Source organism: Cheilinus undulatus, linkage group 15 (genome assembly GCF_018320785.1).
Source record: "Cheilinus undulatus linkage group 15, ASM1832078v1, whole genome shotgun sequence".
Lineage (NCBI taxonomy): Eukaryota > Metazoa > Chordata > Actinopteri > Labriformes > Labridae > Cheilinus > Cheilinus undulatus.
The window spans coordinates 8,801,118-8,819,175 of record NC_054879.1 but is presented as its reverse complement, the minus strand read 5'-3'; the positions used below and the strand labels follow the sequence as shown (position 1 = coordinate 8,819,175).

General features: G+C 37.2%; 1 protein-coding gene across 1 annotated transcript in view; it reads right to left on the bottom strand.

Annotated features, from left to right (window-relative positions):
* The window catches only part of dnah7 (dynein, axonemal, heavy chain 7), a 137,410-nt gene that overhangs the window by 80,565 nt on the left and 38,787 nt on the right, over positions 1 to 18,058 (bottom strand). Inside the window, exons 23-32 of the mRNA XM_041807667.1 lie at positions 17,722 to 17,934; positions 17,516 to 17,625; positions 16,629 to 16,797; positions 15,842 to 15,944; positions 14,349 to 14,476; positions 13,866 to 14,078; positions 12,983 to 13,081; positions 12,408 to 12,656; positions 6,837 to 6,986; positions 4,779 to 4,961 (exon numbers count right to left, since the gene is read on the bottom strand). Of these exons, the coding sequence (XP_041663601.1) occupies positions 4,779 to 4,961; positions 6,837 to 6,986; positions 12,408 to 12,656; positions 12,983 to 13,081; positions 13,866 to 14,078; positions 14,349 to 14,476; positions 15,842 to 15,944; positions 16,629 to 16,797; positions 17,516 to 17,625; positions 17,722 to 17,934 (1,617 nt within the window). The remainder of the gene's footprint in view (positions 1 to 4,778; positions 4,962 to 6,836; positions 6,987 to 12,407; positions 12,657 to 12,982; positions 13,082 to 13,865; positions 14,079 to 14,348; positions 14,477 to 15,841; positions 15,945 to 16,628; positions 16,798 to 17,515; positions 17,626 to 17,721; positions 17,935 to 18,058) is intronic.

Here is an 18,058-nt window from a genome sequence, read left to right as displayed (position 1 = left end):
TCTGCATTCTGCGTGATGAAAGAAACAGCTGCCAGGCAATGGAGAATCAAGAATAGAAGTAGGTGTAATAAAAAAGGAGAGCTGGGGAGATGCAAAGGTATTCTCTGAAGGCATCTATGTATTGTAGTATAGAGCCTTTGCCTTTGTCTCACAACAAAGAACTGAAAGGAGGAGGAGGAGAAGGGTTGGAGGAGATACTGGTAAATGTCAAATGTAAAAAGTGTTGTTTATCTATTGCCAACTTGAAGGTAACATTGCCTCAATGGGGTAAGCAAAAAGAAAAACAAATAAAGGAAATAAAGAGGCATGGTATTGTTTGGACATCACATTCTATAATGGTGAAATGCAAAAAAAGATACAAAGTGGATCATAAATTTACTGGATATTTAAACAGGGTTCTTCTCTGTATTCATCTAAGCATAACAGTGTGTGTTTCACCCATGCAACAGTTTCATACAGATAAAGCAATGTGGGAATTTAATCTACTAATACAAATATAATGCTGTTTCAGACAAAACCAACATATATTTTGTAAAATGGTTTCTTTTCTGACAGCTCAACACTCCTTCGGTAGATAAAATAAAATGGAAGCAAACAGCAGCCATGATCACTGAGTGTGTGATAAAGACAGGCATAATGGATGATGTGAGCAAAAGCCGTTGGTTGCGATGTGTTGGCTACATTACTCCGAAATTTTGTGGGAACGATGTGTGTACTTGTATGTTCTTTGATATCCTCTGTAATGCAGCATTTTTTAGCTTTCTCCAGAGACTGCAGACCATAGCTGCAACTTAATTTAGAAGCGAGTAATCTGAGAGAAAACGAGGGCTGCATCTTGCTAAAATGTGAATTACAATTTTTCTCCCTGAAAATGGAGATGGGACAAATTTTGTTTTTGCTATTCAATTTTTATCAATAAGAAATAAAGCCCTCAGATAAAACATGTGCTGTTTATGGCTTTCAACAGACATAACCTACATTTCAAGAGAGTGCTGGAATTAAACTTAAGGTACCTGTAAATGCCATGGGTCTCATTCAACAACTAGGCTATTCTTCAGAAGACATTTGTTGTGAAAACCCATGCAGGTTTTAAAGAGATTCTGAGAACATTAAAGAATACTCTTACACATGCTGCTAATATGACAGGATAAAATGACTGTTTTTGGCATTCATATCTGTTAATTTTAAAAAGACAAAATAATATTTAATTCTAAATTATATGTACTGCATTTGGATCAATTCAGCACTTTTACAGTATTAAATAATTTGCACAAATACATGGCTTTACTAGTGTATAATACCTAGCCTAGTAGCATTTGACAAATTTGATAAAAATGGAACATAATATCAACAAGAAGGCCCCTCTAAATTATTGTTTAATTACCTGGAGATATAAAATGTTCCATATTCTAAACTTAAAATAAGCTTTTTATTCATATGAGGTATGGCTATAATAAGACTGCGCGTAGGAGGATAAAACCACGTGGTTCACAGTCACACCGAGTGTTATATGTTAATGGTTGAGTATTCACGCACAACGGCTTTAAGTCTCCATAAGTGACGACTTCAGTTCACTGATTGAAGTGCACATGTTTTTGCTAAAGTGTCACAGAATGATTAGCTTAAAGGTTGAGCAACTTTCTAAAAAAAAAAACAACAACAAAAAAAAAAAACAAGCTACTTCTGTCAATTCCTTCACAGTAAAAGTCTGTAGCAATAATCCCTCGAGTGCTTTTATTGTGAATGCCTCTGGTAGAAATGTGATATAGTCAAAAGCACCTTGGCACATTTCAGCACCACAGAAGTTAAAACTTCTTCTAAAACTTAAGACTACCAGAACAGTGCATAGAAATGAATACAGAGAGATTTATTAAATCATTTTCTTTTATCTCAAGCACAAACATGAGTTGAGTATACCATCACAGGTTTATTTTAGGAGGAGGAGGGGTTTGTATCACCTGAATATGCATTTAAATGTGTTATCTATCTTAATTTTGTAATTCAATGATATAATACCACTACTGGAAAGGGCAAGAAAAACACAGTAATATGATATTTAGGCCATATCATCCAGACCTAATCCAAGTATTTCTTATTCTTTGAGATTTTTCATGGTTTATTTTGTTATGGGCATCCATAACGTCTCTCTACTTCTCTTCCCTCTCCTGTATGCCTTCTGTACCTGCATACAGCCCTGCAGTCTCATGCCATTTTAAATCATATTATATTTCAAATTAGGAAGAACGTGCAGAAGCTTCCAACTTACAAGTAGGGATGCACAGATCCACTTTTTTCAGTTCCAATCTGATTCCAAGATATATATATATATATATATATATATATATATATATATATATATATATCCACAGTGCTTAACAAATTTATCATACCACCTATCATATTTGTCTCAAAGACCATCGAGCATCATCAAGTGCTTTAATGTTGACTCTTTCATTTTCAGTCAGCTCTCCATGTTTTACCATTTTGAACAGGAATAAGGGATTTCAAACTGAATTCACCCAAATTTGAGCCGGCTCACTGGGCTTCTCTAAGAAGTCAGAAATTAATCAAGCATAACATTTAACCACTAAAACTCATTTTTCTCTTCAGGAATGCAAGTAAGTAACTATAATTTGACAAATTAATCAAGAAATATTAATGTGCTTTACTATTTTTTTCATTTTTTTTGTAAATCAGAAAATTTGAAAATTCATGGATAACAAAAATAATTATATTTTAGCATTAAAAATATAATTTCGGTTAAAGAGCTTCTACATATTGGTGTATTATGCAGAAACATAAAAAATGATTTTGGTAATTACCAATGCTGTTAATTTAGGGCAGCTGTGGCATAAATCTTACTTTGGTTAGGGTTAGGGTGGTCTAATAAATTTGTTAAGCACTGTATATATATTTTTTTTAACAATTAGCATTGTTGTTGGTATAATGTGTGAGGTTACATGAGGCTGTAGTAAACCATTAAAAAGCAAAAAAAAATTACAAAAATGAATTGAATTTGAATGTATTCCAAACAAATTTATTTGAAATACTACAAAAAAATAAATAATATTTATTAGTAAAATATTTACCTATCATTATTTATGAACACAGGCTTGAAATCCTTGTCTATAATGCTCTTTACTGAACCTCCCGCCACTAGAGACCGCTGTAGCTTCAGTTATTGGCCGCAGGCTTCTTCTCTGACCCTTCACCGAATGTAAACAATGAGAAACTTGGCGGTGGCTTAAAGTTAGTTGTTAGCATAAAGTAGGACGACCACGGTACGACAGTTTTCCAAAGTAGTAAATGGAAATAAAGTGGTATGTGGGCTTTCGAGGGTTAAGCTCTCGTATGACTACTCACCCGAAGTGAAAAGAGGCCAAATATCAAAGCCCAATATTAACCTGCAAAGAGGAACGAAGGCAGGCGGTACTAGCTTTCAATGCTAGCCACGCTGTAGAGAGTATATCAGGCTAACATCACACCCACTCTTTTTTGTGTTTGCTCATCTTTAGACTAGTTTTGACTATTCTAAATATAGATTTACATTTAATCGACTAGGTAATTATACCGCTAAGAACATTCATAACTAATACTAGCTCAATTACACACAGACTGTCTCATGTTGGACTGCAGTGTGTTCATGGTCAACCGCAAACTGTAAGATGGATTTAGATTGGTCACTTGGATCGGCGCCGTCAGTCAGATATCTGATCTATTAATTACGCCCATATAGGACCAGATACCGATATTGGATCGGATTGGTCCCATCCCTACTTACAAGCACATGTGAACAATTCAGCAGACAAAGCACACGCCATGATTATGAAGTAGGCATCTCTTAGAACTTTTTAAATAACAAATTTAAGAGAAATCTTAATGAGACCCACTCTCATTTCTCATCTTATTTAAAACACTTAAAGGAAAAACCCTAAATGCTGTGAAACGTAGCTACAACAATGTTAAGTTTTAGGACTGAAAGCATAATGACAAAAATAAAATGTAGCATCCTGACTTATTTCCACACCCAGCCAATTAATGTAATACAAACACTGTTTATTTCTTGGGTTACTGAGGTTTTTGTGTGCTGGTGGTTGGGATTTTGCAGTGTGGTTCCTTTATCCCTCAGTGCTAACTCAAACTGGATTTGTAGTAACATTTAAGGTGGTTAAAGAGATTTGTGGTGTTACCTTGCCTTGCTGTGATGATGCCAAAGCCTGTTTTGCAAATTACAACTCTTCAGTTTGTTCATCGTCGGCTGGTTTAAACCCAAAAAATTTCCATGCTCCTTTTTTACGGCACTAGTATGGCATCACTCTCACTGTTACCATCATATCTCTTCTCAAAGTCCATTTTTTTCTCCCCCTTAAAACTGCAGTTTCAACTCCATCACATAAACTTTCTTCCTCCTACCTGCATGTCTACTTTACATTTGCCTCTTTTAATTATAGTAATGGTGACTCACAGCAGAGTATCATAAACAAGTAGGAGAAATAGGTGGGTACGTTGTATAGAGGATAATAGGCTTGTTCACAGCTTGACTAATGAATTAAATTTGTTTGGCTTTATGTTTTGTGAGTGTGACTGATACAGCAACTGTTTTTTTATAACACAAATAACTGAACATGTAAAAGCTTAGGGAAGATCAAACAAGTGAATCATCATCATTCTGAAATGAAATCATATGTCTGCATGTATGAATCAAGAGAGGGATTTTTTGAAAGAGTCATCATGCAGCCCTAGAGGTTACACTCAACCAAAATAAAGAGTGTTCTTACTGTGGCTGGTGATGCCACCTCCAGGTCCATGGGTTCAAAGATGAGGCTCATTTGTGGTGACATCTGAATGATCTCACCGCTCATCAGACACAGCTTTTTGTTGTCATCCAGCACGGTGTTCATATTCTCAATCCACACAGCATCCACTGGGCCGTCAAAGATAAGCCACTTTCTGTCTGGGCTCTGGGAGAAGAAAGGAATAGGAATGTTAACACACTGATGAAACATTTTCGGTAGACTTTTAAGCTTATTTAGATATATGTGTCAAAGAAAAGCCATAAATAAAGGCAACATTTGTAGCCTGTAGACTCATATTTTGTTTCAATCATAGCTAACCATATTCCAAAACCAGATATATTCTGGTAGAACAAAAAGTTAAAGAGTATGAATGCAATATTATATAAATCTTGATTCTGATGCAGCTCGACAGATGGAAAGAGGAACGTATGGATGTAAGGAGGCACAAACAAACACTTAAACCTTTAAATCCTTAGGAGGCGTTTATACTTCAGAAAAGACAGGATAAATTTCCCTGAAGGTTTTCTCTGCAGAGTCATAATCTGCAGAGTTTCTGAAGTATTCATGGAGCTTTAAAGTTTAAGAAAAGGCTTTAAAGTGCACAAAAAGAGCCTGCTTTCTACCACTTGCCTTTATCCTTTTAATTTTATGCACATATTGTTTTTTGTTTTTCCTTGACAAACAAAAACCCATCTGCATACTTTCAAGGTCACATTTTAATCCAAGCAAAGCACGTTTGCTAAATGAAATTAACACCTACACTGTCATAATGGAGGTTGACAACGAGCGTCAATTCTCCAGCTAAATGGGCTGGCAAGGGCTGCGCTTTAAATTGATTTGTTGAAATACAGACAAATGGAGGTACCTGGGCTGGGGCCATCTGGTGCTTGAGAGGGAAGTGAGTATGTTGCAATGTAATCATCTGACAAAAAGCGTCAGCCCAGCATTTTGTATGCAGAGAGTTTAATAAACTACACTGCTGCTTCTCTCAAGATTAGCACAAATAAAATGAGCTTTGTAAAATGTAATGCAAAACAAAGGCAGACTTTTGCACAGAGGAAAATTATGTATTTTAAAACTGAATTAAGATGAGTCCTGTTCTAGTTTTCTATTTTCTCTGCACCAGTGTGTAATTTGTGCAGCTGTCATAAGCAATCTTTACTCTATTTATTCATTGACCAAGAAAACAATTTGTAAAATGACAACTTTATATACAGACACAATTTTTAAAATGACAAGTTCATTTGGAAACAATTTGAGAATAGGAGGAACAAATGATTTTCCATTATGACATGCCTCTACAGTAAATCGCCCGCCCATGTGTCTCGTGTGCCTGTGCATGAATGAAGGAGTTATTAAAGACCTAAATTTAACAAGACAGGAAAATGTTTCTTTTGTTTACCCTGTCACTGCACTCTTTCTTCCTACAAGCTTGATATTAATTGGAATGTCATGCCTATTGTGCACAGATCCATCCTAGACCGGTAAACTGAGACAGACGATAATGCATATATGTCTCATCCTTTTCTTCTCATCTCCCTGCAACATGAATCATTCAAGTATGCTGAACCCAGGGTTTAAAGCAGAGAAAAAGCTTTCCAAACATGTAAAACGAGACAGAGGAGCTTTCCACTTTTGCCCTTGTAACTTTAAAAGTGGATTGACTTTTTCTTTATACAGGCCCGAGTTCCACGGCAATAAATATGAGCTTGTTGTGGCTATCAACTCAATAAGAGCTGCTGAACAAGCTGCCTGCAAAAGAGTTCAATGTAAGTCTACAGAACAGTTCAGATCAAAAACTTGCAACTGAGCCATCACAGTCTGAATTAGGTTGGTTGATGTTGCTGTCTGCAATTCAGTTTGCTGTTTTTTGACATTGCAAACAGATAAATGGGAAATGGAAATCTTGTTCTGATAGGCTATAAATGTCAACAAATGTTTGTAAGGAAATGATTACATCCATCCTTTTCATTGTTTTTTTGTAGTTGTAAGTGTGTGTCTGATCCTTAAATAGTAAAAAATATTGGACAGCCATCTTACCTGAGAGGCAGCGAAGGTTCTGTAGCTGACAGCAAGGATGCCGTCAGACCACTCATGGGAGACAGGATCAAACTGACCATACAGCTGGCCCATGGTGATAGATTTGGGATTGATAACTGTGATTTGTACCTGGTTCTCATCCATCAAACCCTGATAAAACAGCCACAACAATATAACAGAAAACAGAAATACACATTAACAAACAACGTTCATAGAAATGTCATAAAACAGAATAAAGAAACAAATAGAGAAGGCTGTGTTAATCTCTTAAAGAAAATAAGCAAAAACGAGCATGACAGCAACTCGTTTAGTCATCCTGTCTGTGCCAGTGCTCATAAACCACTTTAAACATTACTGTTTATATGACAGGACTTCTGCCTTACAAGAATAACTTCAAAAAAAACCTGCAACAAACAGGTTTTCAGACAAGATGTCACTTTGGTTAGAAGCAATGAGAAAAGCAAGATGCTTAAAAAAAACAACAACAAAAAATGAAAGAAAGGGGAGAGGGGTTTGGACATGATCAGTGGATATGCAGCAACAAGGCTGACGATGACAAATGTGGCATTCCCAGGCGCTCCATCAGCAGGCCTTCATCTGTCTCCTCAGTGGGATGGCTCTCAGGCTCTCAGGCATGTAAATACAACAAGCCAGTTCTGCTCTCCTCTGTGAGATCCATAACTACTTAACAAAGACTACTACTCTGACGAACTGGATGGATGTGTTTACTCTGGACAAACATGTGTCTTGGACCGGCCTTGGATATTGAGTGTTACACATATTTTTACATGACATGAAGGTTCATATATTTTTTTACTGGATGAGGAAGTTACTGTTCCAAGGACTCAATAAGCCCATCAAAGTTTGTGATAAAACAGGATTTAAAAATGCATGGTTAACCACCTGGAAATAAGGCTTGTCACCTAGCAGTACTGACACACTGACACACTGATACCTGAACAAAACATTATAGATAGCAGAACCCCAAGGACAACTTTATGGACCCAAACGAGAAGACAAAGTGGTTTAAAACGGCTATTGATCAAGATTATTAGAGATACCTAGGATCCAAAATTCTTCTCAGAAAGCTGACAATAAATCTGGGCCCAACATGCCATTTTCATTCATATCTCTTGCAATTTTCCTAAAGTCCATTTCTGGTTTAATTACTCATACCCAGGGTGCATATTGTTGAAAAACCAGAGGGGGAGACATTCTCTAAAAAAAAAAACAGACAAACAAAAAAAGGAATCTTGCAACTGGCCTTTGCTATGCAATAATCATGGAACATTACGATACGGAGATGTTTTAAAGTTAAATGCAAAGCCGGAACTACACTCCAGACATGGCTGCTGCACCGTGTCACTCCGCCCAGTGGTTAACTCAAGAAATAGTTGAGAGTATTTGCTTCATGTGTCGTAATGTTACATAATTATGATATTATTTCATAGCGTGGCGCGTGTGCAGGTCACAACTTGTCCATGAGAGCGTTTTGGAGTTGGTGGATTGTGTATTTGATGAGTTTGATGAGGTAAAGCAAAAATTCCGTCTGCTAACATAGCGTTAGCGTGCAGCTGGTTTAACGGTCCCCCCAGATCTAGAAACAGCTTGCACCAACAACTTAAGGAAACAAACTTATTACTAAGACTATAGGAATTATGGCAATGGGCAAATTTGCCAAAATGTTGAAGTATCCCTTTAATCTATAGCCAGGCATACGCTGTGCATAAACACTTGAGAAAAGAGCCACGAGCAGATTCCCAAATGTCAGGGCATTTTCCTGTGCAAACTTTTCTCATTTGAGCTGCAGATGATCCACGAGGGACAGTGAGAAAAAAAGCTACAGGTGAAGGAGAAAAACTAGAGTTTTAAGAGATAAAAACTGGAAAACTTAAGGTTTTATCACCCTCCTCCAATCAATCTCATCCATAGTCACTAATACTGCGCCTGCTCAGAGTCACGTGCATTTTCACTATGGATTAACATTTCTTTATGACATAATAAAAACATAATGGAAAGACAGGAGTTAGAGCTGAATGTTCCTGGCAGATCTGATTGTCTTAGAACAAAAATCAAACTGTTTCTGATCTTAGCTCTGACTGACAGCGCCGCACACTGCTCTTTTCCCATTGACTCTCCCTATCTTTCTGCAATCAATAAGCAAATAATTCATTTTAATCACCAAAAAGTGAGAATTTTCCTAAAAAAGACCAGTCTTCTGATGATTGATCTGTGGGTCTTTAGCATAGCAGAAAATTAACACAGACAAAGTTTGTTTCTCATGTTTAAAACATCTCCAGCATTTTATTTTTTTTTTAAAAAAGAAGGGTAAAATGGTTTAAACTTCTGATATGAACTCATCAGTGTGAGAATTCAGGCTGTGCACAACTGTTGGACCACATAAATCTCGAGTTTTGGTCAGGTGTCAACAATTTTATCCCACAGTGAATGCTGACATTAGACCACCACTATTAAAGAGCTGGATACATCCAATACATATAATACACCCAATCTGAGCAAAGGCAGGGATAAAACGTATCCCACCTGGATATTAAAATTTATCCTCAGATGCTCTCACATGCCCTCCTCGGCTTGTTGGCATATTTAACTTTTTTATTTTTAGTACTGATAGACACCATGCACAGATTTCCTCTCTCTGTAGAGCAGTGATTCCTAAAATCTGTGATGTTTACTACTATTTCATTTGAACTTCCCCTAGTGGTACTGTAAGGAAAAATCTCATGAAAAAGCCTGACAATTGCTATCCAAAGTGCCCAAATGCTTCAAAAGAAGGAACTTTTTTAATCTTAGTTTAATTACAGACAACAGTTGTTAAATATTGTCCTTACTATGAGGAATCAATAAACTGTGATCATTTAATTATTTAAGACCTTTAATTTAAATGTGCTTAGCGACATTACTGCCTTCTGGATGCAGATACAGGACATTCAGATACAACAGAGCTTGGCTTAAAACAGTCTCATAACATCCACTACCACAGCACCAAACCAACAGGAAGTGAATGACACCTGATTGTCATCATTTATTTGGAATTCATTGCTGGAAGTGAATGCTATGTGGTTTTTTTTGTGTCTTGTGATCGGTCTTCTTGTAATGCGTTCTCATACTTGTATGTACAGAATCTGTGAAAATGAATTTCCCAGAAGGGACGATAAACTAACTAACTAACTTATACGAGTTAACCTGATGTGATTTGTAAGTAAGGCATGATCGTGCTTTATTAACATTTAGGGCCTAAAGTTACTAAGAATGGATTGCAGCTGCTACTCCAAAGATTACACATCTGCTTATGCTATCTGCTCTGCATTAAGATTTAATTCAAAGTGAATCGAGCTAATAAATATTTATGCTCAAACATGCCCAAAAGTTGTCCTGCTCCATGCAGTTTGGTCTTGTTTTGCATCTGGAGTCCTGTCAGTAATGTTTAAATTGTTTTGCATCTCCAATGTTAAGAGAAACTACAGCCATGTTTCCATCGGGGGACTGGTTTGACTGAGTATGGTCTGGTATACTAAACACCTGTGCCCTCACTTGGTGGGCAGGCTGTCAAGGCATGCATGTGAAGTCACATGCAGCGAGTCTGCTGGTCCAGCCGCTGAGTTGTAGAAAGGATGAGTGACAGAAGTCAATAGGGAATAAGTATTAAACAGCGTTATTACAACTGAAAGTGCTTTTTAAAAAATAACTACTTACTACTACTTAGTACTAATTAAGTTAACCGTGGTCAGTAAAGATCCTCAGCTGATGGAATACATGTACAGAAACATTCTGAGTCGTAACAGTACGTTAATATGTAAATATATTAAGTCTAGTACCATTTATACAACAAAATATAAAAGTTTAGACGTGAGTATTCGCCACATTAAAAATAAAGGAAAAGTTCAGCTGATGTTAAAATCAAACTAGATTAAGTCAGAAATCCTGGGTGTGCTGATCCTTTTTAAAAATAGGCTGCAGCCCAAAGATTTACAAACATGTTCAAACATCCACAGAGCGATGTTTTCAGAAGTTACCTTTAGTAAGAAGTAGATGAATAACTAGTTACAGTACAGAGAATCAACTGATCTAAGGCTTTGTATTCACAAAACTTCAGCATTAATTTAGTTTCACATCCATTGCTGATAGACCAGGCTGATGTGAGCCTTCAGGCTCTGCTTTGTGTTCTTAAAATCAGGTCCAGATATACATCAGGAAACTTGATTTGTGGCCAGATATCAACATACACAGACTAGGAAACAGTGTAGATCTCTGTCGAGTCTTAATGTCCCAGATTAATGCAGATATTATCCTGTGTGTTTCCCCCTTTTTTGACCACTCCTCACAGATCAGACTTCCGTGTTTTGCAGCCTGGAGCTGAGCAGCTGTGTTGCACGCTGACGTGACATCAGTGCAACCCCCTATTGTTGTGTGTGTAGCTTTTTGGGATAGATAGGTAGGGTTGGTACCCCTATGGAAGAGTGCTGAAAAGTGGGACACTACGGGTCATTTTTTTTGGGACCCTTTCCAACGTTTGCTATATGGAAACACAAAAAAATGCTTGCTGTTCTGCACCGAACTAAGCGGGACAACTTGGTGGAAATTACCTATATATTCATCTCCCCATGAAGATGATGAGATAGGAGAGAAAGGGAAACTTTTTTTAAGGTTTATTGTGATACCGGTTTGAAAATATGATATAAATTTCACAGTTTAAAATAAAGCTTCCCAGAACAAAGAACACTTAGATCCCTGTTTTTGTAATGGCTTCAATACTGTCTCCATAAATGTGGATGAAATATAAAGCTGCTGAGATTTTACCTCTAATCAACATTATTTTTTTCAGATTAAGATTTACAGACTTAACAAACAGTGATTTATTTTTGTTACTTTTGTTACTTTGGCCTCTAATTTCCTCATCCCAGGAAAATTTACCTGGCATTATACCTCCCCATGCAGAGAATTTACTATCAAGTCTCAACAGACAGGTATCACTCTGCTCTAATGGACTGCAATTGCCTGTAAGAGTTAGAATTTGTAAGTTAGATTCTATTTGTTATGAGGATTATTTGCATAAAAAGTAGAAAAATTATCCTCAAATGAATACAGAACAGCATTTTCAAATAGGTGCAAACAGCACCAGTGTATACAGATTCTGTTTGCACTACAGCATAGTAAGGGGAGCACTTTTCCTTTTGCATGTGTTTTGCCAATTATATAGTGTATTTTGAATCATTTGCACAGGTAAAGTGGATGCAAAAGTCATGCAATCTTCTGTGTGAGTCCCTTAGACTTTGTAGGTGTTGACTGAAATTGAGTAAGTGAATTTTGTTATCACTATATGGTTAGGGAAAAAAAAAAGAGCCGAATTACAATGCTGACCCTTTCCTAAAAATTCAGTTTTACCGCACTTATGCTTAAAACTTTAAGGCAATAGATTCAACCTTGTCAATGTTAAAGTATTAATATTTTAACTATAATTGTTACAGTAGGGGAGGAGAAGAAAAAGCTGCACTTGGAGTTTTTGGTAAAGTCCACAAGGACTGTTGGTTGACTTATAACAGAGCATCATACCTTAGTACAGACATCATAAAGGGCTGCTGCAAGCACACGATAGGCGCTGGTCTTGCCTCCGAAGGGCTCACCCACAAGCATGAAACCATGCCTTACGATCATCATCTCAAAGATCTGCAGAATTTTCTCAGCAAAGAAATCAGTGACTTGCAGGTTCATGCGCTTACAGTTCTCCTCAATAGCTTCCAGCAAGATGCGGTAGTCTCGCTTTGGAAGCTGGACCCCAGGGAAGAGGTCAGAAGTTATGCCCTGGAATGAAGAGAAAGGTTAAGGAGAAAGGAGGTTATAAAAATACTAAGCTAAGTCTCTCACACATAAATGCCCACCTTGAGATGGTTTGGGTAAGTGCAATAAGACGTGTGTCAAACACAAAAATATTAAGAAACTCAGGACACCAAACATTCACTCACAATCACTCACACATACTCCAGTAAACTGCTCTGAGTCAAACAGAGGTAAATTGACCTTTTGCATCATGGTTCCAAATGAATTGAGTGGAATAAACATGGGCTGACATCACTTGATGTGTATCGCTTCATTTGATCAAGATAGAAGAGCTCCACCCATACACGCACCTCAAACAGCTTCAGATCATGGGCAAGAAACTTGGGCAGATTGACATCAATAATGGATCTCAGCAACAGGGTGTCTTCATTCTCCTCTGGAAAAGCAAGCTGCAAGGAATCAAAACCGCCCCCCAGGATGAAAAGGAGATGATAAATTTTAAATAAAAAAGCAGACATTGAGAGCAATACAACAAGGAGCTGACATGTTGCAAGAAACAGCCAAAGCATGCAGTTCTGAAAAATAGAAACTATAAATGAAACAAACTCTGATGAAAGAAATTTCCCATCAGGTCATCACACATCAGGGGTCACACATTCTGTTTTTAAAAGTGGTTATAGTAAAACATTTGAAAGGAAGATTGGCAGCCATTTTTCTCATGTGTTCCACATCACTGCACTCTGCAAAACAGTAGTGTTCAGAAATAAAGAGGTTTTCTTTACACTCATAATGACATCTGATAGACTGCTTCGGTGTCATATAATCAACTCCAATTGTGCACACGATATAAATATAATCATTGAAGAAAGAATAAGCAACCAAGCCTCCTAGGCTCATAAACTGCACTATAAATGTAATCAATCAGGCTTTGTGACTCAAAAAATATGTTACACTCAGCTGTGTGCATTTTTGTCTTTTAACTTGCTTTGTCAACACAAACTGTGAGAGAGTTGAGGAGTTCTTGCACCCCACTTGGGGACTCATTTTACCATATGCATCCTAGATGAATGATCAAAGAGTTTGACTTTTGTCTAAATGTGTTTTCTTACAAAATAAGCTCTCTCAGCCTTAACAAGATAGTATGAAACATTTGAAAAAATTATAAACATGCTGATAGTGGCACTATGGTAATGTGCAACTGACACTAAAAGAAGTTTGTGGGAAATTATTGACCTTAAGGTTTCCAGCAGCAGTCAGCACAGACTTGACAGCTCTCATCCCGTAGTCATAGTGATGCTGTGAGGACAGCTGCTCAGAGCAGAGGCGATAGGTTGCCACTATCTTCACCGACAGAGGACGGGCAGTCACAAAGCCACAGGAGTACAGGACAATCTCTGCAATCATTGCATAGTCTGGTACCATCATAGCCACGGTCCTGAAAAGAGCCTGATAAAAAACGGTTTCTAGTGATAAAAATGAACAAATCAGCAGGTTTAATATTGTTCATTTAGTTTTGCATTAGCAATTTTTAATAGAGTATTTGGGAATTGTTTAAAATAACCCCCGATTTTGAACAGCTTTAATAAGGGAAACATTTTTTCAACTTTTGAATAAGTTGCTTACTAATTTCTGAAAAAACATGTGATTCTGTTTTCCAGGTTATTTACATTTAAATTAGCAGTAACTGGAGAGAAACATAGAGAATCTAAATTGTACCTTGAGGTTGTCTGGTAATTCAGAGCGTCCAGCATATCCAGGATTCATAGTGATAAATACAGCACAAGAGGGGTTCAGTTTTAGCTCTGTCCCTTCAAACATCAGCATCTCAGCATGGGCAGCAATTCCTGGTCAGACAAATACATTTAGAAACAGCTGATTTTAATTCTTCCTTAGTGTCTTTTGACACTGACATATAAAGACAAGTGTCACTATTAAAGGTTTTTAAATCAATCATTTATATGGAGCATTTGAGTATACAGCAAGACAGTTGAATTATTTTTTTTTTTTAATTGTATCTGACTGCTGAATAATGAGTCCTGCGATGCTTCAGTAGTGTGGTCTGAATCCATGACTTAAAGATCGGAGATAGGGATGCATCTCATCGGCATAATATCTGCATCAGCATAATATCTGCATTGGCAGATATCAGCTTGAAAGGTAAAATATTGGTATTGGAAAAAATGAAAATCTATACCGAAATTTACAACCAATATTTTTGCTAAAAAATCTGTCTACATTAGCTGTAAATATTGGTCTTACAAACAAATTAGTGGAGTTTTAGACTGGACCAACAGACCTACAACTGAAGTTTCTTTCTTTATCATCATTACTTGCATTGCAGAGAAAAGTTTGAAATCACAGGGTGTAGATTACTTATAACTTTTAAACTATCAGGAAGTTTTTAAAGTGAAATGAGACACTTAAGGAGCAGCAGGGTTATTTTCCATCACTGTTAGAGCAGGAAAGCGTTATGATAAATAGAATCTAGCTGTTGCCCGCAACATTAGCTTGAACTGAAGTGTTTCTAAAAGAAAAAAGAAAAATATAGCAAGCAGGTAATAGGATTAAGAAATTACTGGTCACATTTGATATGTGATTAACAGGTTCTCATTGACAGTTTTGATATATACCATGTGCCTAGTATCAGGAGATAAGGAGAGTGTGCATACTAATACTGCACAACTGTTTTCACAAAAATATTACATACTTGAAGTTTAGAAAAGTGGCTATTACTTAGATCTAATTAGTCCATGTACTGTATGTGTGACATGTTTTTATAACCTATGCCTCCTAGAACACCCTTTATTCACAATCCAGATGAAGAAAAGTCTAGACTAAAAGCACAACTTAGAAAGTAGTTTTAGCAGGAGTTAGGACACAGAAACTTCTGGGCATCTTTAGATTTAAGTTTTGGATACAGAAAAATCTGTGTATCCCTTTGGCTGTTTTGATACAAGTCACTGTAGGCCCCATAGAGCACATCTGACATACGGGTTTGCTGAGCAGAACAAAGCTGTGCTTGAAGTTCTGCTGGCTAGTCTACACAAATTGCCTGAGCTCAGTGCTGTATCCCTTTGTAGTAAAAAAAGAAAACTGTTTTTTTTTTTTTTTTCCTCATGAAAAAGCACCATATTTGTTATTGGTATATTGCCAGCTCACCCAAAGATCAAAGGGACAGAAAGCCTGAATGTCAAAAAAGAAAGTCAAACCTCTCTGAATGGTGAGAATCTGTTGAGCCACAACAGACAGCACCTCCAAGTCAATGCGGTTAAACTCATCAAAGCAGGCCCAGGCGCCACAGGACAGGAGGCCCTGGTTGCACATGCATAAAGACTCACATAGGCACTTTGTATGTGTATACATAAAAACAACACAAACCCACATACTTAGTTCCATTTGATTAATTTGAACACAGTGTAGCAAGCAAGTTTGGCCTCAGTATGTGAGGGTGGTGTAAATGTTAAGAGCAAGAAGAGATTTCAGTAGGATGAAGGCAAATTTGATGTAAGCATAAATGGATTCTTACAGACATTTAGTGTGGGGGCAGAGTACAATGGCTTCAAATGCCACGAGTTTAGAGCTTTTTTAGTAAGGACAAATATTCCACAGTGCTACCCACACAAATTGGGATAGAAAAAAATGTAATGTATTTGTGTCATGACATGGATTTTATTAACATAACGTAAGGAATCAACTGTACTTTTATTAAACAACATTATATTTGTAGGACAGTTTGTAGTGGCTTGTAGATGGTGATATTAAAAGGTTTGCATGCATGATGACTTTAGTAATAGTAGTAAGTAAATTAAACTCCCACGTCATCTTTCATTATATAACTCTTTAAAGTATTGATGGAATATAATTTTTGCTGGTCTTAAATTCATTATTCAATTGTAAATACACATCTTTCTAAGCTGTGTATAAAATTGAATTCTGTATAAAAGGCTGTAACACAGTTCTTCTTATCTCAACTTCTGGTGAAATAATTTGACTCACTTTGAAGAACTTGCCCAGAGCGATGTAGTCCAGGCCATCAGAGCAGTTGAACACAACACACTGTTTTGCTACAGCTTTGGCCAAGTCTTTGGTTGTTTCTGTTTTTCCTGTGCCAGCCGGACCCTCTGGTGCCCCTCCCAAATGCAGGTGAAGGGCCCCAAACAAAGTTCTAAAACAGTGAGAGGAAAGCTCATGTAACAAAACAGTCAATAATAAATGTCTTTACAGTTATGGTCTAAATCCAAAATTAAGTCACACACATATATCTCAGTGTTTTCACATGTTTACAGCAATCACATCGAGTGTGTTAAGACACAAATTTTGGATTCAACTTTACAAGGTCTTTAAAATCTGAGAGGATCATATTTCATGTGAGTGGGCGTGGTTTCAGCTAATTCAATCAACACGCACACACCATCCTGGAGCAAATTTTACTTCCTCACTTTTCATCATTTTGAAGTTTGAGTTTATCAACTTAGGGATGACTGAAATTTGACCTGGGGGTTCATAACACAGTCACATGTACAAAAAAAAGGTTTATAATCACTTTGAAGGGTCTTTAAGACCAGACTAATAACTTGATGAATTAGAAAAGGAATCTGTCTTTAACATTTGCTATGCAGGCCAGGATCCATTTAAAAAAGAGGCAGATGAATGACTTATAGTGTAACAGTTTTACACTCAGTGGAGTGTAAACGGAGTATACCCACCTCTAAACAAAGAGTATATACGCCTCTGCACGAACCCCCATACACTAAATACACTCTCAAAATCTGTGTTGGTAGAGTCATTGAACAGACAAAACATTAGGGGGTACACAGAGCTAACACACTGCCTTGAAAAGATGAACAGTGAACTGCTGAAAGTCCTTATAAAGTCATTTTTACCGGTAGCAGCGGTCAGTGAGAGGCGTTATGACCAGACGTGGAGTGTTGCCGAGGTATTCATAACCATAAGGCAAACCAGCGTTGATCATCTTGGTCTGGAGGTGGTTCTCCTGTACAATTCAGAAGTCAAACAGTGATTATGTTGTAAGGGTTCTCAAAATTTTGCAAACACATGAAATAACCCACCATAACTGCTTTATACTTACCACCCAGTAGTATCGTAGTTGGCTAAGCCACTCAAAGTCGTTCTCATCTCTTATTCCCTTTTGCACCAGCGTGGCAAGTACATCCCTAGCATGAACATCGAGCACAACAAGAGCTCCAAGAGTCACTCGGTTCTGCTTGGATAGCTTGCCACGCACAAGTGCCACAATGTCGTCAATCTGTCTGTTGTTCTGTTCCAGGTAGTCATTTAAAGCCTGAGGAAGAGAAGCATGATTATATAGAGGGTATAGAGCATGCTGCAGTTCAGTCTGTCAAAGACAAAGTATGCTTTCAACAAGACTCCGCTTATATACTAAAGATGGCATTTTTGATCTGTGC